The sequence below is a fragment of the Panthera tigris genome, chromosome C1 (genome assembly GCF_018350195.1).
Source record: "Panthera tigris isolate Pti1 chromosome C1, P.tigris_Pti1_mat1.1, whole genome shotgun sequence".
Taxonomy (NCBI): Eukaryota; Metazoa; Chordata; class Mammalia; order Carnivora; family Felidae; genus Panthera; species Panthera tigris.
The window spans coordinates 158134933-158162683 of NC_056667.1; the positions used below are offsets into that span (position 1 = coordinate 158134933).

The 27751-nt window shown below is 36.9% G+C and overlaps 1 protein-coding gene across 6 annotated transcripts in view; it reads left to right on the forward strand.

Annotated features, from left to right (window-relative positions):
* The first annotated feature begins 2657 nt into the window (after positions 1-2657).
* ERICH2 (glutamate rich 2) overlaps positions 2658-27751 on the forward strand; it is a 37396-nt gene continuing 12302 nt past the window's right edge. Inside the window, exons 1-8 of one of the 6 annotated variants that reach the window (XM_042994664.1) lie at positions 2658-2908; positions 3028-3601; positions 3717-3762; positions 11371-11419; positions 11653-11689; positions 14290-14385; positions 16461-16609; positions 19919-20106. In XM_042994664.1, coding sequence (XP_042850598.1) covers positions 3036-3601; positions 3717-3762; positions 11371-11419; positions 11653-11689; positions 14290-14385; positions 16461-16609; positions 19919-20106 — 1131 coding nt within the window. In that variant the 5' untranslated portion in view covers positions 2658-2908; positions 3028-3035. Of the gene's footprint in view, positions 2909-3022; positions 3602-3716; positions 3763-11370; positions 11420-11652; positions 11690-14289; positions 14386-16460; positions 16610-17120; positions 17219-19918; positions 20107-27751 lie in introns of those variants that run through there. The other 5 variants (XM_015541665.2, XM_042994663.1, XM_042994665.1 and 2 more) reach the window with 5 other exon arrangements.

The following is a 27751-nucleotide window of genomic DNA, read 5'->3' on the forward strand; positions in this document are numbered from 1 at the left end:
GTCAGAGAACAGTAAGGGATGTGTATGTGTGTTTTTATGTGTGTGTGTATGTGTATGTGTGTTGGGGAGTGGTTATTGCTTTTAATCTGTATTATGAAATGCCCTAAATACACTGGTTAATTTACGTGATGCTTCTTGACCAAAATTAACTACGGGATGTGTTGGGTCTAGTGTCTTATATACAATATAGTACATTCTATAACTTGGGTTTAGAAGAAAGAAATCTGCCTTCAGGTTAAAAACCGTGAAGATACAAAATGTTTCACACAGGAAAGTAAATGAAAGAAATGTAGAAAAGCCTTATGTTTACAAGAGGAAAGCTGGAAATAAAATAGTTAACAGGTTAACTGTGAAGGGAGGAAGTAGGGCAATTTGCATATACTTCAAACAATCTCACCCTATTGTGAAAACCTGCAAATCCTGGAAAGAATTAGAGGTAAAAGCCAAAGTCAATACACTTCAAATACCCTTGATGTTTCACACTCACTAAGGAGAAAGCATCTCCTGGGTAAGTTCACACTTTGCACAAAATAAATATTAATTCTGTTGTTGGTAATTTTCCAAAAAGTTAATATTTTACAGTTCAGAATTTTATTTCTTAAGTCTGCCTTTGAAGCTGGGAAAATGCTTTTTGAAGTTCTGTTTTCATCGTCCTAGGAATTTAGTCTAAGAATGAAAGATGCTATCAAAGATTTACTTACAAAGATGTTCATCAAAACCTTATTTTCATAATTACTGCCCACTACTTTAGTTTTACGGTTGGATAGTGCCTAATATACAGTAAGCACTCAATAAATGTTCTTGAAAGAAAGAATTACAGGAGAAAAGTTGGAAATTTCCATATTGGAGACTGATTGACTAAATTATGAATAAATTGTGGTTTATACATATTATATAACATATGGCCATTAACAATGTTTTGAAGACTTTTTAAAGACATTGGGGAAGTGTTAAGACATTGGAGAGAATGTTAAGCAAAAAGAGATGCTAACCATGTATACAACATGTAATACAAACTTTATAAATATATGCACATGAAAAGACTAGAAGGAAAAAAGAAGTTACTGACTGAAATGGTTTTTATTTTTTCTTTGTGTTTCTCTGTATGTTGCAAATTTTCTATCATGAACACGTATTACTTTTTTGTAATCAAAAAAACACCAAATGTTAAACATTTTTATGATGTTCTGCTAGCATTCAGATCTGTATTAAAAATTTATCCATTAAAAATCATGGAGTTTAATAAGAGATAGTTGTTGTGGGGTAATTCAGTATCTGTATGAGTACTTGGCTTTGCCCCTTCACTTTGTTAGAACAAATCCTCACTACATAGATACTTTGGGTAATTTATTCAGTGACCTAAATTCAGGAGCCAGAACTAAATTGTGCTCTACTTTTGAGTATTACACCAATAATAACTTTTGCACAAAGGTTATAAAGGGAGGTGAATTACTCCTAAAGTTACTCAAAGATGAAATGTGATATTTTTTTCATCAGAGAGAAATAAGATAACTATCATTGGTTCAAACAGGCACTTTACCTAAATGATCTTTAATCATTTCACAGCTATCCTGGAAATAGGTACTTTTATTCATATATATAATATTACAGTAGAAGTAATAATAGCTAAGAGTTATTGATCAATGGTCATGTGCCAGACTGTATCAGGGACTTTTCTCTCATTTCATATTCTGAGCTACCAGGGCAAGTAGTGTTATTATCCCCATTTTGCACTTGAAGACCTTCAGGCCGAAGGTGGAAGCCAGAGCTGTCTAACCACTCCCCCACGTGGAGAAAATTTAACGACCAAGGTCATTAAACCATTTTTGCCCCTTCTTTCGGGAAAAATACATATTGAAAACACTGCATTCTACAAATGGACTTGAGCTCTTCTGTTGAGGGAAAGAAGGGTAGGAAGAGGAAGTTTAGTTGAATTTGAGGTTTCCTTACATTTCTTTGGAGTGGGATAATGGAAATAGCCAATCAGATGTTACTTTTTTATCAATACTAAACAAATTCATCAAAACTAATGTTTCAAAGGCATTGAACAATAAAATGAATTTCCCTTTGTCTTGATTGAATGAAAAGTCTTCAAATTTAAGACATCAGCTATGTAACGGTGTTCCTATAATAGTGGAGATAGTGGTTTTCTATGTCCGGATCAAACTGGGTATGCATTTGTCTGGGACTCATTTTTTTATTAAAAAAAAAAAAAAAACACACACACACACACAACTTACATTCTGACTTTTTTCCTTTGCCTCCTCCCCTCCATCTAGGAATCCAAGGATATTGAATGTGGACAGACGATTAGGATAACTTAAAGATAACCAAATCTCTATATATTCTTGGTTCCTGAAATGGTCCATTTAACTGGTTCTATTATGATATTGATGATAAAATTTACCGCTTTTAAAGCATCTTCTACATGTCAGAGTAGTATATACTTTGTTATTTGAAGCACAGTATCATCTACCAAAGTACACATTCCCAAGAAGGCACCTAACCCCAGAAGTTAAATAGGGATTATACTCCATATATTGTGGCTACTTAGTGAAATTCGAATCCAGATTTGATTCCAAAAAAACGGTCATCCTTCAAAACCTGTCGCATAGCAACAAATCGATCCTAGAGACTTCCCGATCCCAAATGGAGAAAAGCAACCAATTCTTTCCTGGAAGCCAAGCTTGAGGCACAATTAGAATTTTCTAATAGAAATGCTCCCCCACCCCCTTTTGTGACCAAAGCAGTTATTTAAGCTGTAAAACCTCCCATTGGCCAAGCTCAATTTCACATCCCAGGACGTGGCCTCCGCTGCTGTGAGAAGAGGGTCTCTGTTCTAATCACTCGAATCTGATTTCTGGGGAATCAAGACCCCCAGGAAACTCATTTTCTTGGGCGACCTCAGGTTGGAGACCAAATCCTGCAGGCGACATTTGTTCATCCACATCTGGAGATAACCCTTTCTCCCAACTCAAGACTTCTTTTATCCCCACCCTCACTTTTCCCTCTCCCCGCCAAGAACAGGTTCAGTTATGGACAACGACATTCCAATCTCGCTCCTTTCTTCACTTCTCAAAGTAACGAGTGCACGTCCGGACGTGTGTTCGAGATTGCATGCATCCTATTCGCAGCGCGACGCAACCGCTGGGCTCTCGATAACCCGGGTTTCTCGCCCCGCCTCCTTTGTGATTCCCAGAGCCTGCTCCGCCCACGTCCCGCCCCCGCCCTGCCCCTCAGCCCCGCCCTATGTTCGCTCTGCCCCTCTACCCGGTCCTGGACTGGCTCAGCTTCCTCAGCCTGGCCTCGCAGGCCTCGCGGGGTCCCGTCCTGTCCCACCTTCCCCGGCCCGCTCCCTCCACAGCTCCCCGGGTGCGGCCCGCCTCCTTCCTGGCCCTCAGTGGCTCCCTCAGCTCGTCCCGCCCTCGCCCCTCTCCTTCCGCTTCCCTGAGCCGCAACCAGGGCTCAGCCAGCGCGCGGTCTCGTCTCCATGGCGACGCCGTGTGTACAGCTCCCAGCTCAGAACACCGCGCGAACCCCGAGCTGGGCTGGCCTTCGGTATCCGCCCTGAGGAAGGGCGGTGTGAAAGAACCACGGGCAGGTAAGAGGCACCACGAGTGCCCTCTTCCCACCCTCGCGTGCAGCTCGACCCAGCCCTGGCCTCCCGCTCCCCCAGGCGCCGCTCCTGAACACGTCAACTTCTCTGCCCCCTCCAGGTTCGGGCTCTGGGGCTCCACGGCTGCCGAGGCGGCGCTCGAAAAGGTAGGATCCGCCAGGCTGGTGGGGCACCTCGCACTTGGCTTCCTCCTTTGTCTGTAGTCCGGCACTCAGGAAGAGATATAGTATTTGTGTCTACATGGGTGTGAATGATAACTGGGCAGTTCTAACAGGCGGTCTACACCACCATTCTCTGACCTGCCCATTCGCGTGCACCAACTGCTCCCCTCCCCTCCAAAAAAACCATGCAAATGGCCTTGTTGCATCGCAGAACTTCCAGCTACTCCATTTGATCCTCGCGCCTCTCACCCCCTTTAAAAAAAAAAACAAAACAAAAAACACCTTTTTTTCTTTTACTTGTTTTTTTCTTTTTACTTGTTATTTGGGAAACCGCTTAATGGCCAGTAGGAGCCAGCATTCACTGACTGTACTTAAGAGTCATTACTAGACACAACTTGCCCGGCCATAAAAAATTCTTCTGGAATTTGGACAAATTGTTGAACCTCCCTAGACCTTGTTTTCATCTTATGTAAAATGAGGGGCTTGGACAGTGAATCACTTCTAAGGTCCAGTCTTCAGCCTTCTATGAGGTAATGAAATGGACTTGAGATTTCCAAAATCAAGATGTGTGGCCTTTGATTATGAAAACTACTCTGCACTGTGCCCCAATGACACTTAAATCAGCACGTGGAATAATTATAAATTTGTTGTTTGACTTCCCAGAGGGCATAGGTGAATTGCACCAATTTGTTCTTATCCCCAAGAGACTCCTGGAAGTTGTTTTTTGTTTTTTTTTTTTTTTAACGTTTATTTTTGAGACAGAGAGAGACACAGCATGAACGGGGGAGGGGCAGAGAGAGAGGGAGACACAGAATCGGAAGCAAGCTCCAGGCTCTGAGCCATCAGCCCAGAGCCCGACGCGGGGCTCGAACTCGCGGACCGCGAGATCGTGACCTAAGCTGAAGTCGGACGCTTAACCGACTGAGCCACCCAGGCGCCCCCCCCCCTTTTTTTTTTTTTTAAATATATCTGAAAAAGACACTGGAAGTGTCTTTTGTTTCATTCTCTTAAAACCAAATCCAGTGATCCCCAAATCCACCTTAATTTTTTTTTTTTACTCTCAAGAAAACAAAGATTTTTACAGAGGAGAATTCCAACACCTTTGTAGGGATTCCACTGCACTACAGAATTCCGGAGCTTCCTACCCCCTCCCCTCGCCACCACCATTTGAGCTAAATGTTCAATGTTTTCTCCTCCTTCTTTGCTCAATCCAGTCTCAAATTGAAAGCGCTTAGAACTGGCTTTCTTCGAATTTACCTTCAGCACTGTCCTTGCTAGGTGGTAGGTAGTAATAATGGTAATAGGAGGAGGAAGAGTTGTAGTAGTTATAATTACAGTAGGAGATAGGTGCTATTATTTATTATAAGCTATTTATATTAATCCTCATATAACTCTATGAGACAGGTAGTATTTAGTCCTCATTTTACAGTTGAGGGAAGTGAATCCTAGAGAGGTTAAGGAACTGGCTCAGGTTCACACAATTTGCTGAGATTTGAGCATAAGCAATCTGACTCCAGAGTCTGGGCTCCGAGCTCTACATTATGCTGTAAAGGAAAGATATAAAATATGTACGTAGTCACTTTTAAATATGAATGTAAATGATAGATGATCATTAAAACCATTTTTATATACATTTGAAGCTATGCAATGAAGATTGTCCTTGAATCCCATTGTGTCCGTACTAGTCTCCTCTAGGATAGAGGATGGTGCTTAATCAGCTGTCTCCATCACAGTAGCAGGGCCTGAGCATGTGGCTATCTATTTCTTAATTTATCCTTTGCATATTAGAATTCTAGGTGGCATATAAAAACAAATAGCCCAAAAGGAAAAGATAATTGCGCAAATGGAATGGAGGAAAGTGTGTGTGTGTGTGTGTGTGTGTGTGTCTTCCAGTATTACAAGAGAAACCTAAAATGAGAATTTTGTGAAATGTGAATTTTGAATGCTGGTAACTCATTTTATAAAAGGTTTTTTGAAACCTACAGAATCCAAATAAAACCTTTTTGGCCCACCCTATTGGCTGCTGGTTAGTGAACACTTACCTGGAGGAGTAAGGGAATGAGATGTTTTAAGTTTTTTTTTTCTTAGCACTAAGTCTATAACCTGGTGTACATATCTTAAATTGAACCAATCACATTTCAGGTGTTCAACAGCCACATATGTCTAGTGGCTACCATATTGGATCGCAAAGCTCTAGTTTAATACTTTCTTTTCTTTTGCTTTGTTCCTTCCTATTCAACAAATATTCTTTGGGCACCAGTTTATGAGGTGCTTGAGTTTTTCAGTTCCATTTCAGGTAGTCCAAAAAACTAGCTGAACCAACTGAGTCTTTGACTGGAGTTTTTATTGAGAGAGTCCGTTTTTCCATAAATGCTACAATCATATCATATAAAACTCGTGTGTTGTACCATGTGTAGAAAATCTGTATTCATGAGAGACAGGGAGCTCACCTGCAGGGAGAAGCTGAAATGAACAAGGGCAAACCCCCATGCCCCTCCTTGAACATAGCTGTATCCACAATTCCTACTTCCACACAGCTTGGATATTTAACTCAACTCTTGGATTCTATGAGCCAACACTTTTCTTCTTTTGCCTAAGCTAACTTGAACATGGTTTTTGTAACTTGCAACCAAGAGTCCAGACCAATACAGCTAAAAAGCCAAGAACTAAGCCCTTTCTTTTAGAAATGAGCCCATGATGACCCCCACCCTGACCCGTAAAGTACATTTTCATTTACAAAATAAATAGTTTTGAACATACCTAATCACATAATTATGTCTTTATAAATCACTTTGTCATGTACATTTTATATATTTACTTAACTGGATACATTTATCTTTTGATTAGCCATCTTTTGACTACCCATCTTTCTATATTAGTCATTCAGTATTTTTTCTTTCTTTTTTTAAAAAATTTTTAATGTTTTTTTTTTGTTTGTTTGTTTGTTTTGAGAGAGAGAGAGAGAGAGAGAGAGAGTGTGAGTGGGGGAGAGGCGGAGAGAGAGGGAGATACAGAATCCAAAGTAGGCTCCAGGCTCTGAGCTGTCAGCACAGAACCCTCTGCGGGGCATGAACTCACAAACAGTGAGATCACGATCTGAGCTGAAGTTAGACACTTAACTGACTGAGCCACCCAAGCACCCCCCACCTGCCTCTTAAATGTTGGTATTTCCCAGGATTCTATCCTTGGCCTAGTCTTATTCTACATGGGCCAGGCCATCCATTCCCACTTTTTCACAGCTATCCCATACATCATCTTTTCTCTTAAGTTCTAACTCTCTTTAACAGAATGGAATGCCACTTGATTTTAGATGACCTACAGACATCTCCAACTCAGAATTTTCCCCAAATAAACTCATTATCCCCCCTCCCCCTCCCCAGAATGTTTCTCCTCTGGTACCCACATCTTAGTTATCCATACTAGAATCATCAACTTCTTTTCTTCTCCCTCACTTCTATGCCTAGTGACCCTCAGTTTTACCTCTCTTTTGTTCCCAAGTGGCTTTGTACATCCTCTTTTTTTCCTCTGAACTAGGATTTGGCAAATTTCTTCTGTAAAGGGCCAGATAATATGCATTGTAGGCTTTGTGGGCCATACAGTCTTTGTTGAAACCATTCAGCTTTGCCATTGTATCCTGAAAGCTGCCATTGACATTGTACAAATAAGCATGTCTGTTCCAATAAAATTTCATTTATAAAAGTAGGCAATGAGTCATATTTGGCCCAAAGGCTGTAGTTTGCCAGCCCCTTCTCTAAATGATTTCAGTAGCCTTTTAAATGGTTTCCCCCACCTCCTTCTCTCTCAAGTTTACCCTCCACAGGGGGGTAAGATAGTTCTAGTCATATGATGATGCTTCAACGCTTTTGTTTGCTTTCCATTGCCTACTGATTAAAACCCAAAATCCTTAGCACATGGTAATTAATGACTTTTAAAGTTTGTTCCCACATATATATCCAACTTCATCTGTTTCCATTTTCTAAGACACTGCTTAACTATTCTTCCCATTCTGTTTACTGCCTACTTGACTAATGAAATGTCACATTCATTGTGAAGCCTGACTCTTGCTTCCCATAGCAGGTAGTACAATACCATATTCTAGGGATGCTGGTAGAAATCATGATACCTGGGGGAATATAGCAAACCTGGAGGACATTCCTCAGAACTGGATTCTGGAACTGGAAAGTTGTTTGGGTACAGTTCTGTTGACTAGACTCTCTCTTCCTTTGTCTTTCCAATTATGTCTCCATTGCCTGCTGACTCTCCTTGGGTAACTTCCCATCTGTGAGCTCAAAAGAAGGGATTTGATTGATCCTGTTTGGGCAATATGGAAAATTACCTTAGCGGGAAGCATTTAATTCAGTACTTTGAATCTTGGTCTGTCCTATATATAGAAAACTTAGTACTTGTTTCCCCTATAAAATTCTGAGCTTCTCTTAGCTTCTCTTGTATTCCCAGAACTTATCACAGACATGTTTGTGCTAAGACACATAATAGGTATTCAGCAAATATTTATTATAAATAGATATTGAATATTGGGACATGGAATAGACATGGAAATTGGGAACTGTCATAACTGTGTTGTTCTCTTTACCACTGGGACTATTGAAAGACATCAGAAGAGTCTGCCCATGTTCCAAAAGCCAGAGGGTATACTTGGTAAAGACTCAAAGGCTAATTAACTGAATGTTGTGATGTTAACATTAACCATATACAATAGAAATTAATATATAAAGTGTGCATGTATATACCATTCTTTCTGGATATTATGACCTCAATTTGACTAGGGGCCACTGGGTGGAGAAGAGAATTGAAGTGGCACAAGGCCAACATACAGCTTACATGCCTGTAAGAGGTGGATAAACAGAGGTAAAAATGGTGTTGTAAATTTTTTGAATTGCTTTTTAAAAAATAGATATACGTTTATTTTGTTCAAAGTTCAAGAGATACAAATGGGCATAAAATAAAAATCTCCCTCCCACCCCAGTCCTGCAACCATCTCTTTTTCCTCCTCAGAGTCAGCCATTATTGTGTTTCTTTTCTGAAAGCATTTCCTTTCAGAGATACCTTTTGCATACCAATTATTATTTGAAAAATACATATTATTTCTACAATGGCTGGACCTCTTTCAGCTCAGTTTAAGCCACTGCTTTAACTCTACCTGTGTTCTCAATGACTCTTTTTCCCTGGAGTCAGTGATCTTTCTAAGCAAGTATCATTACTTTGAGGCTTTGGTGATTTTTTTAAAATTAATTAATTAAAAGTCCTCAGAGCTAGTCTGCTTGTCTCAGTCACAGTAAAACCTTCTCTTTGTTTCCCTAAGCAATCTTAACCAGCCCCATAGGACATCTTTGCAGTTTTTCCTTTAGATAAAACATCAAGTTGTTTGTACAGCATCCCTCCTATGTGCCAGGTGCTATGCTAAACACTTTACCAAATAATCCTATTAAATCTATACAATGGTCCAATGAAGTTGGCACCACTGTGATTCCTGTTTTACACATGGAGGAACCAAGGCCTAAAGAAATTAAGTAACCTACTGAAAGCTTACATGAGAAGTGGTAGAATTGGGCTGTGAATCCAGTCTCTTTCACTAAAGAACCCCAACTCTCAACTATTACTCTGTACTGCCCTCCACCCCATAGAGTTCAATTTTATGAAAGGAAATTAAATGGACATTTCCTAGATAATGATAAATCCAGACCTAGCAGAGCCTGGGTTTCCATCAAGGGCTGGGATCTGCGCATCCTAAACTTTTCTTTTACCAGGTGAAAAGGGGAGAATTGTATGCACTGATGTTTCATTCAGGTAAAGAGTAGAATGTAGCAATCTGGAGAGAAAGGCTGTAAATGTAAAGAAGATGTCTATCCAGATATATGGGTTTCCACAGGATTGTGGAAATCAATAGAAAGTACTTCTCTGGACAGAATATCTTGGATTTCTTCTGCAAAGGCCTTACTTGGTTCCTTATTGCATTGTTTCAGCTTTTGAACTCTATTGCCCTAGAGAAGTAGGGCATTTATGCTAGAGTTTGGTCTTCTACAACTCTTTGTCCCAAAAAGATGCCTTGCTTTTCTGATAGACTTTAGCTGTCTTTAAGTTTCTCAGAGGGATAATCAGGTGGATAATATATATACAATGTGTGACTTGATCAGAATTCCCCAGAAAACAAAGCCTGAGGCAGAAGTTTATGTACTAATGCTTTATTCCAGGGTGCAGATCAGCACAGAGTGAAAATCATTTTGAGGCGGACAGATTTATAAAGAGAAAAACTCAATATAAAATAGCAGTTCTCTTTTGTTGTCCACAGTTTTGGCCCTGAATTTTGTATTCCAGAAATCCTTAGTGGATACTACTACTACCAATTTTTTCAAGTCTTGCTTGGGATGTAGGGACAACAAGTGTTGGGGAAGGAGAGGGCAAGTGAATTGTTATTTATGAAAAATTTAAGTGTGCCCTCTCTCATACTTAAAGCAAAAACAAAAACACTTAAAAGTTGGTTTTTCTCTTTACAGTCAAAATTAAATTTATTCAAATATGTAAAGGGCTAAGTTATAGGAAAATTTATTTAAGGTAACCTAAGAAAGCTAAACATTAACAGAGAAAACCTAAGTACTAATAAATACATAGGGGAACTTAAAAGGTAAGAATTGTATTTTTAAATGTATCTTTTTGGATAAAATCAAAGGTTAATTTCTAAATGTATTTGTTGAAATAATATTTTATTTAAAATACTCTTATCTTCAAATACCATGGAAAAATCTCTTATTCTGGCTTAAATACACTCTATGAAGGCGTTTTTCATAACACGGATGAATTGGAATGTGGCGGATAGTTTGGTTTATATATTGTTTTATTTTGTTAAAGTAGGGGAGAAAAGTGGTGTTGTAAACATGAGCCAAGCTGAATTTATGATTTCTAGGGTCAGCTCAGTAGGAAAAGGGAGTCCTTAACCTGCTGTTGATTGTATTTGGATCTGGATCTAGAGTCCAAGTTATGTAAAACCAAAACAGTAACAGAATTAGAGGCTTATTTAATACATCAGTTTTCTAACGTGCAATATTATTCCTATAGCTCTTTTTACATAAACTCCAAGATGAAATGTGGAGAAGGGGAAGGGTTAATTTCTCTAGACTTTTTTTTAACCCAATTTCATAATCCAAAAGAAAGAGGTTTTTCAGTTAGGATGGAAGTAACACTGCTAAATAAATTCACACACACACACACACACACACACACACACACACACAATATTTAATACCCTTCTGACAGAATTCTGCATTGTTTTATTTATATTCTAAATTTGTATAGTGTTTAAAGACTTAGGAAGTTTTAATATTTTGGGTTTTTTTTTTTTTGCAGGAATTATCAAGACAGATGCTGTAAAGATAAGACCATATATAAACTATTTTTTAGGATACTTTAGATCTCTTTTACCATCAGTTTATATAGTTTTTGAATAATTGACTTCAGTGTAAAATTACATTTTAGCATAGATAATAGAAATGTTTATATAAAGTCTACATAAATTACTTCAAATACCTCAAATGAAAATAATAATGATAATGCTAGTTTTAATTTCTGCTTCTATTTTAGGTACCAAAATATAGACAGAATGGCAGAGTGCTAGTGTTTGATCCAAAGGGTAAATGATTTATTACTTTAAAAAAAAAAATGTTTCATCACCATTTTGTCCTAAATATTAAGAAGATAGTCTACTGGAGTGATTGAATGTGATTGAAGTCTTAGCAATTAAGCCTTTAGTATATTGCCTGTCATTCAAAAACTGCTTAAGTATATTTACCAATCAGGAATTCCTGTTAGGAACATTACTACAGATAAAATACTGAGTTGTGTTTTTCTTTTCTTCTCTTTCAGCAAAAGTGATGCTTGAACCAAATGAAGCAATGTCAGAGTAAGATGTCTCTGGTTGTGCAGCTGATCTATCACATGCCTTTTAAGCAATTAGAACTAGATAATGCAATCATTTGTCACCCAATTAAATTTGAAAGGCCAGAAATGCATGGATTAGCACTTTAATTTTTGCTTCAGTCAAAGCAGTTGTTACTTTAGATAAAAGGACATTTAAAATGAAAAATGATTTTTGATAAAAGTCTAGAGGTATAAATAATATTCACTTCCACTTTTTAAATGCCTAAATACCAAGTAATCGGTATTTTACTTATACAACTTTCATTGCTCATTCCTATTTCTTCTTGGTACTTGCTTATTTCTTTCAGAATATCCCTTTAAATTAATATTTACTTTAAAGATTCTTTATTTACTATGAGATGCATCATTACTACTAAATAAGGGAAACTAATCGCCCTAATTAGTTGAAGGGACTGGTGTTAAAAAGAATCATGGTTCAATTTCAGTATAGTAGCTAAATATTCAGTACTTGCTTTGTTCAAGGCACTGATTCTGATAATTCTTCAAAGCCCTTCCTATTATGATCATCTCCTACCTCCTGAAAAAAAATCCTATTTTTTATTCCATGAAAAATGACACTTTGAATGTTGATCGTAAAACACATTCATAGATATCAATTATTAACAGATTGGTAGAGTGGTGCCAAACTGATATTATTTGGTTTATTTTGAGTATAATTGGCTGGAAAATTTTTTACCTTATGAAATATATATTTTAATTTTTATATTGTCAAAGCTAAAAATGAAAATTACAGTTCACCTTGGCTTTTGTTGCAAATTATATATTAAATACATGTGTTTATCTTAAAAAGAAAGAATGGGGGTACCTGGGTGGCTCATTCAGTTAAGTGTCTGACTCTTGATTTTGGCTCAGGTCATGATCTCATGGTTTGTGAGTTCAAGTCCACGTCAGTAGCCTGCTATCAGCGCAGAGATTTTCTTTCTCCCCGTCTCTCACTGACCCTCTCCCACTCTCTCTCACTCTCTGAAAATAAACAATAAAAAATAATTTTTAAGAGAAAGAATGTACAACACATCAAAGACAGAGAATCTATGTTTATTTCAGATTAAGTGTTATAGACAACCAGAAAAAATAAATGTCCCATTACATATATCAGTCTGCATGTAAATGTATTAATCTACATGTAAATATCTATATTGAGTATCTACATGTAAGTATCTATATCCTGTTACATGGTTGAAACATATTTAAATTTTAAAATGTAAGAAAATTTTAAGTCTTTGAGGGAAATATGATATAACTTCAATAATAATAGTAGGTCATTAATGAAAATAAAATTACTATTGTATCTGTGAATACTGATGTTCATAGACTGTGATAAGTCAGCAGCATTGGAACTGGAGCAAGGGGCAATTCACATCCTGAGTTAAACCCCAGGGATAAATCAAATGCGGCCTAGTCCAAAAATAGAAAAGCAGAGTGATTACTTGTTCTCTTGATCTCATGAATAATTGTATCTGCATGTCAAACTAATTTTTGCAAGGACAAAATGATCCCTTTTTCACGTGCAGAGAAGAGTTTAGGTTTGGTTTGATTGTTGTTTGGAGTGAGGGAGGAGGAGGATAATGGTTAGTGTAGCCAGTGAGATTCACAGGTGTGTGGCTTTGTTACCTATGTACCTTACCCAGAGTTTAAGGTAGACAGGGCCACCAGTCCTGGAAAAATATGATCAAGTAGGAAAAAGGAAAATCATAGTGGACCTCTGCTTGAGGAACAGTGTGACCTGCAAAGTTGATGAATTTTCTCCATATAGATGTCTTTCCAGGAGTTTCAAACTTCTCTGCATGCAAAGCCCATATTTATTATTTCCTCTTTTCCCCATGGATCCCGTGTGTGAAAGATTTTGTCTACTCAACAAATTGAACTTAATTAGCCATTTTCAGCAATAAAAATAAAATATATCTTTAATGCTAGACGAAATTTTATAGATCTTGAACCTTTGATCTGTTGGGCTTTGAGTCAAGATTAAAGATGTGGGGGAGGGGTGGCACCTGGGTGGCTCAATCAGTTGAGCATCTAACTCTTGATTTCTGTTCAGGCCATGATCCCAGGGTGGTAGGATTGAGCCCCGTGTCAGGCTCCATGCTGAGTGTAGAGCCTGCTTAAAATTCTCTCTCCCTCTTTCTCTGCCCCTCCCCTGCTCGCTCTCTCTCTCTCTCTCTCTCAAAAAAAAAAAAAAAAAAAAGATGTGAGGGGAAATGGCTGAAGTAAGTCCATAGCATAGCATTCAATTCTCTGAGGTTAAAAAATTGTGGGGGCGCCTGGGTGGCACAGTCGTTTAAGCGTCCGACTTCAGCCAGGTCACGATCTCGCGGTCCGTGAGTTCGAGCCCCGCATCAGGCTCTGGGCTGATGGCTCGGAGCCTGGAGCCTGTTTCCGCTTCTGTGTCTCCCTCTCTCTCTGCCCCTCCCCCGTTCATGCTCTGTCTCTCTCTGTCCCAAAAATAAATAAAAAAACGTTGAAAAAAAAAAATTGTGTCTATAGGTTTTCCATAATCGCATGTTTTATCCTTCCTAAAATGAATGACAAGTTATTTTCTTATTTCTATTTTTATACTTTAAGTAAATGCCTCTTTGGACGCAGACCAAGATTGGCAAGCAAACTTTGTACCTCGCCAACACAAGTCTCTCTAAATGTAGCTAGGACGATCTCAGAAAAGTAAGTTTTAATCAATTATGGTTTTAGGCCCATGTTTGACAACTATAAATAATTTTAAAACAAAGTTTAAAACCTAAACTTACTGAAAAAATTATTCCAATAGAAATTTGGGACCATTTCATAAATATGCCCCAAACTCTTAAGATACTAAAATTTAGGTTATCTACCTTCCAGCATAAATATTTCAGTGTCGTACTTGACTGACTCTCTAACCTAAGTAGAAACTAAATTAAATACCTTCCATTTCCAAAGGATATTACATAAAGTAAAAAATTGAATTTTTCTTCAACTGTAACTATATTTGAATTAAAGAAAACAAATCTTTTAGAGTATACTAGTTATCTATTTTTCTTAAGTGGTTAGAGGCATTATTACCAATAATGTCACTTTCTCAAATGGAAATCAAAAGATTAAGTTGAAAAAGACATTGGACTTTGGGCCTTTGATTCTTTGAAACTACATATGAGAAAGACTACAGAAGGTGAGCAGAAAGGGAATTCATATTTTACTGTTAAAATGATTTTTGTCAATTCTCATGTGTATTTTTATGGCATGTTCACTGCTTCCAAATAGTAATATCCCATTTAATATCAGGCCGTTGAGTATGTTGGCTTCCTCCATATTGTGTCACTAAGGTTATTAGAGGTATTTCCAATTACTTAAATGCCCAGAACTATACCAGATAAATTCCCTTCCTTAGGGATATAACTTAGTGAATATGCAAGTAACATGTTTCATAGACTCTAAAGCATACATATTTTCTTCACATTTTAACATCTCTTAAAATTGATTACATCTTACACTTAAACTTGGCAGTGCTTTTTCTTTTTAAATAACAGTATGTCTTCTAATAAATACATGGTATCTTAGATTCAATGAAACACTAATTCGTGGAGAGCGGGGAGGCAGTAAAGCTCTTTTATTTAGATTAGATACTAGAGCATATAAATTCTAGTAATCACTTGTAGCAACCTTTGGCATAATGGGAATCTCACCAGGCTAGAAATTAAATACTTAACTGATTTCTCAAATTTTTATATGTAGAGTTTCTTCTTGGATGCTTTCTTTCACAATTAGAAAATCAAGGAAGGCAGAGGCAGACCAAATGTAAATTAACTTTGCATTTTTCATTACCAGACAGGGGTTTTGCTTTAGAAGCATATACTGAGGAAGCCAAGATTCTATTCCCTCTCAGTGTTAAGAATATCAGGAATTAATATCAGGAATTATCAAGGTGTCCAGCCTGTTTGCTAAATCACTGTACAAGATCACTGACTTAACTGTACTCACGTTCTGGATTCACATGTCAATAACTTTGGGGGGAAAATACTTTACATCTTTTTATATCTTGACATGCAAAGCAGAAGTTGAATTTTCTTTTCACTTGGTAAAGGAGACATATTAAAAAGAATCTTAAGACCTCAGAAAACAGACTTGGGATTCCTTTTCCACCAGCATGAGTACCTATCTTTGTAAACAGAGTGCACCACACAAGAATCCTCTGTCTTAATGCATTATTCTTGACATGAAGTTTCAGGCTGAAAGGCTGAATGGGAAAATTAACCCACTTTTATTTCAGCTACTTAATGGAAAGGCAGGCTACTTTATGTTATGACCAAGGGTTGATCTTAGTGTTGGACTCTCTCTCTGAGTGTAGCATTTAGCAATGGTAAGAATTGATTGGTAACCTAGAAAAAACTCAAGGCTAGTGTTCCTAGTTTTATTCCAATGTGTTGCAGTGATGTGCCAAAGACATTCATATAATTGAGTGCTTGTATGCTCTACGTTAAAGAATTCTGAAAAGATTTTAAGAATCATTACACAATGACAGATGCCAGATAGAAATAAAATTATAATTATCAGTAAAAATTATTTTTAATGCTTTTCCACAAAGAAGATATTACATTTTAGCTATTTAGTTTATTATTGATATATTGTGTTTGTATTGTGTGTGTGTGTGTGTGTGTGTGTGTGTGTGTAAGCACGTGCGTGCATATGGATATGAACCCATATGAGGCTTTAAACAGAACCGTGACCTAGGAAAGTATTTTTTCACTATTTATTTTAACATTTAGGAAGGAAGTCTCTTCAAAAAATATTGAAAATACAGCCTCTTTAAGGAATACTGAAAATAGAGCATCTTCAAAGAATATTGAAAATAAAGATACAGAAACAAATCTACAGTCTAAGCTATGGTCATCTTCCTTCTTAAAAGAAAGCATAGGTAATAATCTTTTATGTGAGTAAATGTAGCTTCTCTTTGAGCCCTCTTCCATGACCTTTGGTATTCTGACAACTCTGTAGGTCTGGAGCAAATCAAAGGAACCTGTGCTATAATTTTTGAAATTCATGTTTCAGATGATTCTGATATGCGAGTATGGCATCCATGCTATACATTATATAAAATGGTAATGATGAGGCATTTTAGAATGGATTAAAATACCAATGAAAGCATTAACTTCCATTCATTCAACAATGGTTTATTGAGTACCATGACTGTTTTAGAAGCTGTGGATACAATAGTTGGCAAATAGGCAACATCCTTGCCTTTATGGAGTCCACATTCTAGTGGGAGATACTCAACTATTAAATATAAATAATAAACAGAAAAATAAGACAACGACAGGTTGTGGTAGGTGCTATAATGCAAATAAATGGCTCAGTGTTAGTAAATTGAATGAGACGGTTCCTGTGACATCCCATGAAGTCTTTAATTCCCTATTATGACCTTACCCTGATGACATCAGCGTGATGAGTATTGAACAGACCAGGTACCCACTGGAAGATCAGGGTGGCTGTGAGCTGATGGAGACTATTAATGAAACAGAAGCAGGTAGATGGCCTGAAGAGCCCAGCCATCCTACTCTTGGAAGGACTGGTACCTGTTTTCAGGGTAGCATTTTTTGGTTTAGGCAGGTGTTTGCTGTGGAGTCTGGAGTTTTATCAGCTTTTTGATTTTTTGGCCTGCGTTTTCCTAACATTGTTGTCTCTTGAGATCTCCTCGATTTCTTCATTTTATTTACGACACAAGTGTTTCTACATGATTTGGAGTAGCTAATGGCCAAACTCCCGTCCAAGAAGGCATCTCACAAGACTTCCAGACACTCAAAATCTTACAAGAAGGCAAGGTTTCACACAAGTTCAGGTTGAAACTGTGAAAGACCTTGGTAGAGCCAGAGCAGTTGACAAGCTCACTCAGTAGTATTTCCCAAAGAGATAATTTTAGGAAACACATAGTAACTTTTTTAAAAAATTAGTTTAATGATAATATATTTCAGTGTATGTTAGAAAAAGGTAAGACATGGTCATGAATATGGATTCTGGAGCCAAACTGACTCCCAGATCCACCACTTAATTAGTGGCATGAAGTTGGGTGGGTTATTTAACCTCTCGGTCTCTCTGTTTCATCTAAGAACAGAGTGAAAATAGTACACACCTCATTGAGATGTTGAGAGGATTAAATGAGTTAATATATCTAATGTTCAAAAGAGTAATGACTTATAATGTTTGTTGGGATTATTATATGTTATTTTTATTCGTATATCCATCAGCTTCATGGATGGTAATATTTGTGATCTGATAAAACTTATATGTTAAAAAAGTAGATTCAAAGAAAAATACTGAATAATTAGTATAGGTGATACTCATATGGCAAAAATAGATGCAGATAATAAAAGAATTGAACTGTTGGAAAATGTTCCAGTAGATTGTGTCATAGAGACTTTACTTCTTCAATATTTCTCTAATCTACTTCCCCCTCTCCATCCCTATTTTACCAGTTCATATTAGTCATATTTCTCACCTAGACTTTTAAAAGAGACCTCTAACCTCTCTCCTTGCTCTTTTTATTTTTTGGTCTCCCCTCAAATGCACTTTCCACCGTCCTGACCAAGTGTTCCTCCAGAAATGCAGATTTGACCATACTTGTTTTCGTACTTAAAATCCATCATTAGTAAGGTTTACTTTTAGGGTATAGTCCTAATTCCAAGGCTCCTGGCCCATAAGATTCCATTATCTACCTACCCCTCCAGCCACATCTGTCACCATTTTAGTCTCAACCTTGACTCCTAAGAAGTGTCAAAGCGCTTTGAGGCACGTTCTTGTTTCTGTGTTGGTTCATGCTGTTTCCTCTCCTTAGAAAAACTGATCCACTCAGACTGGGCAACTCCTGACCACTCTCCAGGTTGGCATGGGGCCTTCCTTTGTTCTTTTGTTTATTCCACACGTTTTTATCACCGTACTTTCATACTGTTTTATCACTATCCATTATGTTTCTGACTCCCCAGTGAGAGTGTGAATGAGTACCCTGAAGTCAAGAACTGTCATTTTTGTGTTCCTGGGACTCTACATAGTGCTGGGCACTGAATGGGTAGTTATTAGTGCTTATTTTTATTTTTCAGTCATCTGCATTTCACCATAACTATTGTGTTTTGACATTCGAAAAATCATTACTAATGTTATGTAACTTCTGGTTATAGCTAGAATACTTCACATGTCTCTTTTCTTTTTAAAAAAAAATTTTTTTTAACGTTTATTTATTTTTGAGACAGAGAGAGATAGAGCATGAACAGGGGAGGGGCAGAGAGAGAGGGAGACACAGAATCTGAAACGGTCTCCAGGCTCTGAGCTGTCAGCACAGAGCCCGACATGGGGCTCGAACTCACGGACCGTGAGATCATGACCTGAGCCGAAGTCGGCTGCTTAACCGACTGAGCCACCCAGGTGCCCCCACATGTCTCTTTTCTAATTTGCGTGTGTGTGTGTTGAGAGATAAACAACTTTATTCTCAAGTATCCAAGCAGTGACAAGACCTGCCTGAGAAGAACTATTTTCTTTTCAGCCTCTCCAGTCTTACTTTTACTCTCCAGGCTCTTTATTTCATATTTACCTTCCTATAAGAACAATTTAAGAAATGTATTTCTGGAGATAGAATAGTATTCATTTCTTTTTTTTTTCTTGAAATCATATTTTATATAAACAAAACTGTTTTCCATTTACTATTAAAATTTTAAGAGCCAAACAACACTAAGATTAGTTCAGTGTTTGGGGTTTGTTTTTTTCCCTCTTGGTAGTTGTATTACTTTTTTTTTTTTTTTTTTTTTTTTTTGGAAATCAGGTAAGTTCATTGCAGTGCTGTTTAGTCATGAAAAAAATAAACCCCAGAACAGGGAGCCATATAGTATATATACATTTTAATTTAGGAGTAACCATTTTTAATTTTTGAACTTTTCAGTATTGATTAAATTATGTATATTCTGGGGTACCTGGGTAGAGTGTCTGACTCTTGATTTTGGCTCGGGTCATGATCCCAGGGTCAAGGGATCTAGACCTGTAGTGGACTCTGTGCTGAGCATGGAGCCTGCTTAAGATTCTCTCTTTGTCTCTCTCTCTCTGTCTCTCTCTGTCTCTGTCTCTCTCTCTCCCTTTCACTCCCTTTGCCCCTCTCCCTGGCTTGCATGTTCTCTCTCTCTGTCTCTCTCTCTAAAATAAAAATTTAAATTTAAATTAAAAAAATATGCATATTCTATTTTAGGTCAAGTGGGCAAAGATGCAGTCCTTCAAGAGCAGGAGAAAAATAATAAACGTTGCCTTCAGGATATTGATGATAAGTTATCTGAATCGACAGATGATGATGGTGAAGATGATACCAGTGATGATGATAATGATGAAGACAGTCACCCTAATAAGGATACTCATGCTCCATTAGAGTTAATGGCAGAAGTAAGTTCAACTTGTGCATTATAATGTAAGAAAGTTAAAAATATTAAAATAAGTAGTGTATAGTCTTGAAGATTGAAAAAATAGTAAAAATATCCTTGCCCATGTACAGATGCTTACCTAGCTACTCATCTCTCTTACTACCTTCACGAAGTGAGAGGTGAGAGAAGATTCTGGAAGTGACTTATTCTGCCCAAGGCAGAAACAGGAATAAAAGTTTGGGGACAAAACTCTGCAAGGACTGCTTTAAGGGATGCTTTCTACACAACTGGGCACCATGCTAGTTATTGGGGATATTTAGAGATAGGTAAGAAAGATATGTCTTTACCCTTGAAAACTAACAGGTATATATTATGTGTATAGTACAATTTATAATAAAATGAAATCTGTGCTAGTAGAAGTATTTAAGGGATTTAGAATAGTCATTGGAGTTTTAGAAACTTGAAGGAAAAGGGAAGCTCAGGAATTCATCAAGTAAACAAGTAGAGATGGCATTTTTGGCATAGGAAGCATGTGCAAAGGCACTGAAGCCTGAAACATCACATGCAAAAGTTGTACATAAACGTTTACTGATAATTCTATGTAGAAAAAGCAATTTTGGGGCACCTGGGTGGCTCAGTCGGTTAAGCATCCGACTTTGGCTCAGGTCACGATCTCACAGTTCGTGAGTTCGAGCCCCGCGTCGGGCTCTGTGCTGACAGCTCAGAGCCTGGAGCCTGTTTCAGATTCTGTGTCTCCCTCTCTCTGACCCTCCCCTGTTCATGCTCTGTCTCTCTCTGTCTCAAAAATAAATAAACGTTAAAAAAAAAAAATTAAAAAAAAAGAAAAAGAAAAAAAAAGAAAAAAGCAATTTTACCCCAGTTGTGGTATCACAGTCTACCTTTAGTTAATATCATACGTCTTCATGTATATTGTAAGAACTTTATAACAATATATTTTAATTTCCCCCTTCTTATTGTCATGCATTTTACTTCCATGTATATTATAAGCCCTATAATACATTGTTACTATCTTTATTTTAAATGGTCAATCCTCTTTAAAAACATTTTTTTAATTGGAAAATATCTTTTTTGGAACACATTTCTGGTGTTCTTCATAGCTTTGTGTAGAACCCAATTTCCACCTGATACTATTTTCCTTTTACCTGAAAAACTTCTTATGGTTTCTTTTGTATAATGTAGTTCTGTGAGCAGTGAATACTCTCAGCTTTTATCTGAAAAAGTCTTAATATCTTAATTAAAAAAAACTTTTTTAATGTTTATTTTTGAGAGAGAGAGAGAGACAGAACATGAGAGGGGGTGGGGCAGAGACAGAGGGAGACACAGAATCTGAAGCAGGCTCCAGGCTCTGAGCTGTCAGCGCAGAGCCCAAGGTGGGGCTTGAACTCACAAACCATGAGATCATGACCTGAGCTGGTTGGAGGCTCAACCGACTGAGCCACCGGGGCGCCCCATCTTCATTTTTAAAGAATGTATGAGCTAGAAATTTGTAGGTTGCGAGGTTTTTTTGATGCAGACAGTCCCTGACTTTTAATGGTTCAGCATACAATTTTTCGACTGTATAATTGTGTGAAAATGATACGCATTCAGTAGAAACCATACTTTGAATTTTGAATTTTGATTTCTTCCTTACCTATTGACATGTTGTATGATTACTCTCTCATGTTGCTGGGTAGTTGCAGCATTCTGCAATTCCCAGCCAGCCACGCAATTATGAGAGTAAACAACCAATACACTTACAACCATTACATTTTTCACTTTCAGTATAGTATTCAATAAATTACATGAATTATTCAATACTTCATTATAAAATACATTTTGTGTTAGATGATTTTGCCCTACTATAGGTTAATGTAAGTGGTCTGAGCATGTTTAAGGTAGGCTAGGCTAAGCTATGATGTTTGGTAAGTTAGGTGTATTAAATGCATTTCCAATTTATTTCAACTTATGATGGGTTTATTCCCATCATAAGTTGAGGAAGATTTGTACTTTGAAAGCTGTTCCATTGTCCAATACTTTGCATAGTTTCAGACAAGATGTCTGCTGTTATTTTTGTCCATCTGTATATGCTTTTTTCTCATTATTTAATTTTTTTTTCTTTCGTATTATTATTTTTGGCAATTTGATTACAATATGACTTGATGTGGTTTTCTTCACATTGCTTCTGCTCATTGAGATTCTTGGGTCTATGAGTTTATAGTTTAAACCAGATTTGAAAATGTTATTAAGTCTTCAAATAATTGTTTTTTTAACCTCTTCTCTCCCTCTCTTCTTCTGGGCTCCAAGTTACATGTATGTTAGACGACCCAATGTTGTCCCAAAGGTCATTGATGTTCCTTTTTTGTTTATTTTCTGTATATATTACATTTTAGAAATTTCTATTGGTCTCTCTTCAAGTTCATGATCTTTTCTTATAGTTATACTCTACTGTTAATCCCATCCTTCCTCCCTCCCTCTCTCCCTCTTTCTCCATATATGTGTGTGTATAAAATTTCAGATATTTTATCATCTCTAGAAGTTTTAAATATTTTATATCAGTTATTTCTCTCATCTATTCATATATTACTTTTAAACATATGACATATTTATAATAGCTATTTTAACGTGCTTGTCTGCTATGCTATCGTTTTTGTCAATTCTAGGTCGGTTTCTGTTGCCTAAGTTTTCTCCATTATATGGGTCATATTTTTCTGCATCTTTGCATACCTAGTAATTTTTTTTTACTAAATCATAGACATTAAAAATTTTATATTCTTTGGTACAAACTTTTGTAGTTTTCCTTTAAATATTTTTGGGCTTTGATCTGGGACATAGTTGGGTTTCTTGGAAGCAGGTTTCTCTTTTTGAGTCTTATCTTTCAAGCTTTGTTGGGAGGGTCCAGGGTAGCCTTTATATTGTAGGGACAGCACTAAGGCAATGCCCTTATGAGGACTCTTCCCAATGCCCTGTGTATTAAGAGGAACTTCTACTCTGGCTGGAGAAAACATGAGCTCTGTTCAGCCCTGTGTGCGATTCAGTAATTGTTCTACCTGCTCATTCCAGCAATTCTTTCTCTAGCCTCAAATAGTTTCTTCATACTCATATGCAGATGAATTCCAGCCAAAGACTCAAAGAGACACCTCTGCAGATTGCTGGAGCTCTCTTGAAAATATAACATTGGCCTCTCTGAACTCCAAACTGTCTTTTTTCCACTCCAGTCACTGGTATCTGGTTCCTTCCTGCCTGTGCTGGTACCTGGAAATAGCCCACACCTGTAAACTGAGGTAGTAATAGGACCCATCTTGTTTCTCTTCTCCAGATCACTATCCCGTAATACCTATTGTCAAATTACTGAAAACTCTTGTTTCATATATTTTGTACAATTTTATGGTTGTTTAGGAGGGAGAAAACTCTGATCTCTGTTAGCTCCATCATGGCTAGAAGCCTCAATTAGAGTTTTAGCATAAAATGCTAAAGTGCTTGCCTTTTAATATAATTTAACCGAAATGCTAAGCCATGGAATCATATAAAGAAATCAGACACATTTGCCGTATTTTCCTCTTAGAATAAAGCATATGTAGAGAGTTTTGAAACTTCCTTAATATTATAAGGTGTTTTAGCAAGGGAGAAAAAAATTGATGCCAAGCATTGGGAAGATTTTACTTAACCTCATCCTTTGACTGAACATCTATATCATTCATGAATTATAAAGCATTCACCCTATTTGCCATAACCAAACACTTTGTAGTTGCTCATTTTATTGCTTTTTTTTTTTTAATTTTTAATTTTTTTTTTTTTTTGAAGGAGAGAAAGAGCATGAGCAGGTGAGGAGCACAGAGAAAGGGAGATACAGAATCTGGGGCAGGCTCCAGGCTCTGAGCTGTCAGCACAGAGCCTGATGTGGGGCTCAAACTCACAAGCAGTGAGATAATTACCTGAGCCAAAGTCAGACACTTAACCAACTGAGCCACCCAAGTGCCCTGTCACTATTTCTTTTGTTTTTTATTTTTTTTAATTTTTTAAATGTTTTTATTTATTTTTGAGGCAGAGAGAGACAGAGCGTGAGCAGGGGAGGGGCAGAGAGAGAGGGAGACACAGAATCCAAAGCAGGCTCTAGGCTCTGAGCTGTCAGCACAGAGCCCAATGCAGGGCTCGAACTCACAGACTGTGAGATCATGACCTGAGCTGAAGTTGGACTGAGCCACCCAGGCACCCCTTATTTCTTTTCTATTTTTTTTGACATTAAATTATAAAAGTAATCCATGACTTCATTTTCAGATAAATATTCAAACAATATGAGATTGCTTATTTTCATGTTATGCTGTATCTGTGCATAAGATCTTTTGTTTTCAGAATGCATCTCTTTTTAAATTCTCAACTTTTATTTTCAAAATTTTCAAACCTACAGAAAAATTGAAAGATTAGAGACAAACCAAGAAACAGACTCATAACCATAGAGAATAAACTGATGGTTACCAGAGGGGAGATGAGTGAAGGGATGGGTGAAAGAGGTGATGGAGATTATGGAGTGCACTTGTGATGAACATTGGGTGATATATGGAATTGAATCACTATATTATCTACCTGAAACTAATATAACACTGTATGTTAACTGTACTGGAATTAAAAAAAACAAAAACAAAATATAGTTAACAACTAAAATCACAACATGAATTTTGATGGAATCCTGCCTAGAGAAAAATCTTAAAGACAATTAAAAAAATTTTAAAGACAAATTGGGAAGTCTCAATTTGAATGTAATATTTTATTACAGAATTACTGTTAATTTTCTTAGATGTGATAAGGGTATAATGTTACACTGAAGCATGAACTTATTCTTAGGAGACCCATGCTTGAATATTTCAGGGTGAAATTTTACAATGTCTGCAACTTTCAAATGTTTCTGTGAAAAATATCTAGACTATCTACACCTTACCTATCAAAAGAGAGAGATAAAGCAAATGTAGCACAATGTTAAGAAGTGTTGAATCTAGGTAAAATGTATACGTGTGTTCATAGTTCTAATCTTTCAATTTTTCTTTTCTTTGTTTTCATCATAAGTGTACTCTTTGATCTGTAATATTCCATTGTATATAATATACCACATCTTCTTTATCTGTTTATCTATCAGTGAACACTTGGGCTGCATCCATAATTTGGCTATTGTAAATAATGCTGCTATAAACATAGGGGTTCATGTATCGCTTTGAATTAGTGTTTTTGTATTTTTTGGACAAATACCCAGTAATGCAATTACTGGATCATAGTTTAGTTCTATTTTTAACTTTTTGAGGAACCTCCATACTGTTTTCCACAGTGGCTGCACCAGTTTGCATTCCCACAAACAGTACAAGAGGGTTTCTTTTTCTCCACATCCTCTCCAACACTTGCTGTTTCTTATGTTTTTGATTTTATCATTCTGACAGATATGAGGTGATACCTCATTTCAGTTTCAGTTTGCAATTCCCTGATGATGAGTGATGTTGAGCATCTTTTCCTGTGTCTGTTGGCCATCTGAATGTCATCTTTGGAGAGATATCTGTTCATGTCCTGCCCATTTTTAATTCGATTGTTTGTTTTTTGGGTGTTCAGTTGTATAAGTTCTTTATATATTTTGTATACTAACCCTTTATCAGATATGTCATTTACAAATATCTTGTGTTCAGTAGATTATCTTTTAGTTTTGTTAATTGCTTCCCTTTCTTTGCAGAAGTTTTTTATTTTGATGTAGTCCCAATAGTTTATTTCCCTTGCCTTAGGAAACATATCTAGAAAAATGTTGCTATGGCCAATGTCAGAGACATTACTGCCTGTGCTCTCTTTCAGGATTTTTATGGTTTCAGGTCTCATATTTAGGTCTTTTTTTTTTAACCTTACAATTTTATTTAATATTATCAATGTAATATAGGTAGTCATAGTTTTAAAAAGTGTCATTATTCTCTCTTTCTTGAAAACTACTCTGGTTTTTTTATTTTTTGCACGTACCTTTTCATTTTTTAAAAATGTTTCTCCATCCCCCCACTTTCAATCTGCAAGTGTCTTTAGGTCTGAAATGAGTCTCTTGTAGGCAGCATGTAGATGGGTTTGTTTTTTTTATCCACTCTGTCACCCTATGTCTTTATTGGAGTGTTCATTCACGCTCAATGTAATTATTGATAGATTTGTATATATTGCCATTTTGCTACTTGTTTTATGGGTTTTTTTTGTAGTTTTTCTCTAATCCTTCTCTTGCTCTCTCTAATGATTTGTTGGCTTTCTTTAGTGATATACCTAGGTTCCTTTTTCTTTATTCTTTGTGTATCTATTAGTGGTTTTTGATTTGTGGTTACCATTAGGTTTGTATATAACATCATCTGCATATAGCAGTCTATATTAAGTTGATGGTCACTTAAAGTTGAACCCATTCTTTATTCCTCTCCTCACCATGTTTTAGGTATATGGTGTCATATATTACATCCTTTTATTTTGTGAATCCTTTGAATGATTTTTTTTTTTAATTTTTTTTTTTAACATTTATTTATTTTTGAGACAGAGAGAGACAGAGCATGAACAGGGGAGGGGAACAGAGAGAGGGAGACACAGAATCCAAAGCAGGCTTCAGGCTCTGAGCTGTCAGCACAGAGCCCGACGCGGGGCTCGAACTCACGGACCGCGAGATCGTGACCTGAGCCGAAGTCGGCCGCCCAACCGACTGAGCCACCCCGGCGCCCCCTTTGACTGATTTTTTACAGAAATATTTAGTCCTACTACTTTTATGTTTCCTACTTTTCATACTCTCACGTATGTTCTTTCTTTTCCACTCAAAAAGTCCCCTTTAATATTTCTTGTAGGGCTAGTTTTGTGGTCATGAACTCCTTTAGTTTTTGTTTGTCTGAGAAGCTCTTCATCTCATTCTATTCTGAATGATAGCCTTACTGGATAGTGTTCTTGGCTGCACGTTTTCCCCATTCAGCGCTTTGAATATATTCAATATATTCCACTTCCTTCTGGTCTATCCACTGAAAGCCTTATGAGATTTCCCTTATAGGTAACTATCTTCTTTTCTTTTACTGCTTAATTTTTTTTTCTTTATTACTACTTTTTGCCATTTTGATTACTATGGTGTGGACCTCCTTTGGTTGATTTTGTTAGGATCTCTGTGCCTCCTGGATCTCTGGGTTTCTGTTTCCTTCCCCAGATTAGGGAAGTTTCCAACTATTATTCCTTCAAATAAATTTTCTGCCCCCAATTCTCTCTCTTCTTCTTCTGGGATTCCTATAATGTGAAAGTTATTATGCTTGATGGAGTCACTGATTTCCCTAAGACCATTCTTGTTTTATGTAACTCTTTTTTCTCTCATTTGTTCAGCTTGGTTACTTTCCATTACTCTATCTTCTGGATCATTCATTTGTTCCTCTGCTTCTTCCAGCCTGCCATTTATTCCATCAAGTGTATTTTGATTTCATTTATTATGTTCTTTCTCTCTTATTGGTTCTTTTTTTTTATCTCTGTGTTAAGGGTCCCACTGATGTCCTCCACCTTTTTCTCAAGTCCAGTGAGTATCTTTATGGTCATTACTTTAAATTCTCTATCAGGCATATTACTTATATCCAGTTCGCTTAGGTCTCTTGCTGTGATTTTGTCCAGTTCTTTCATTTGTGACATATTCCTCTGTCTCTTCATTTTACCTA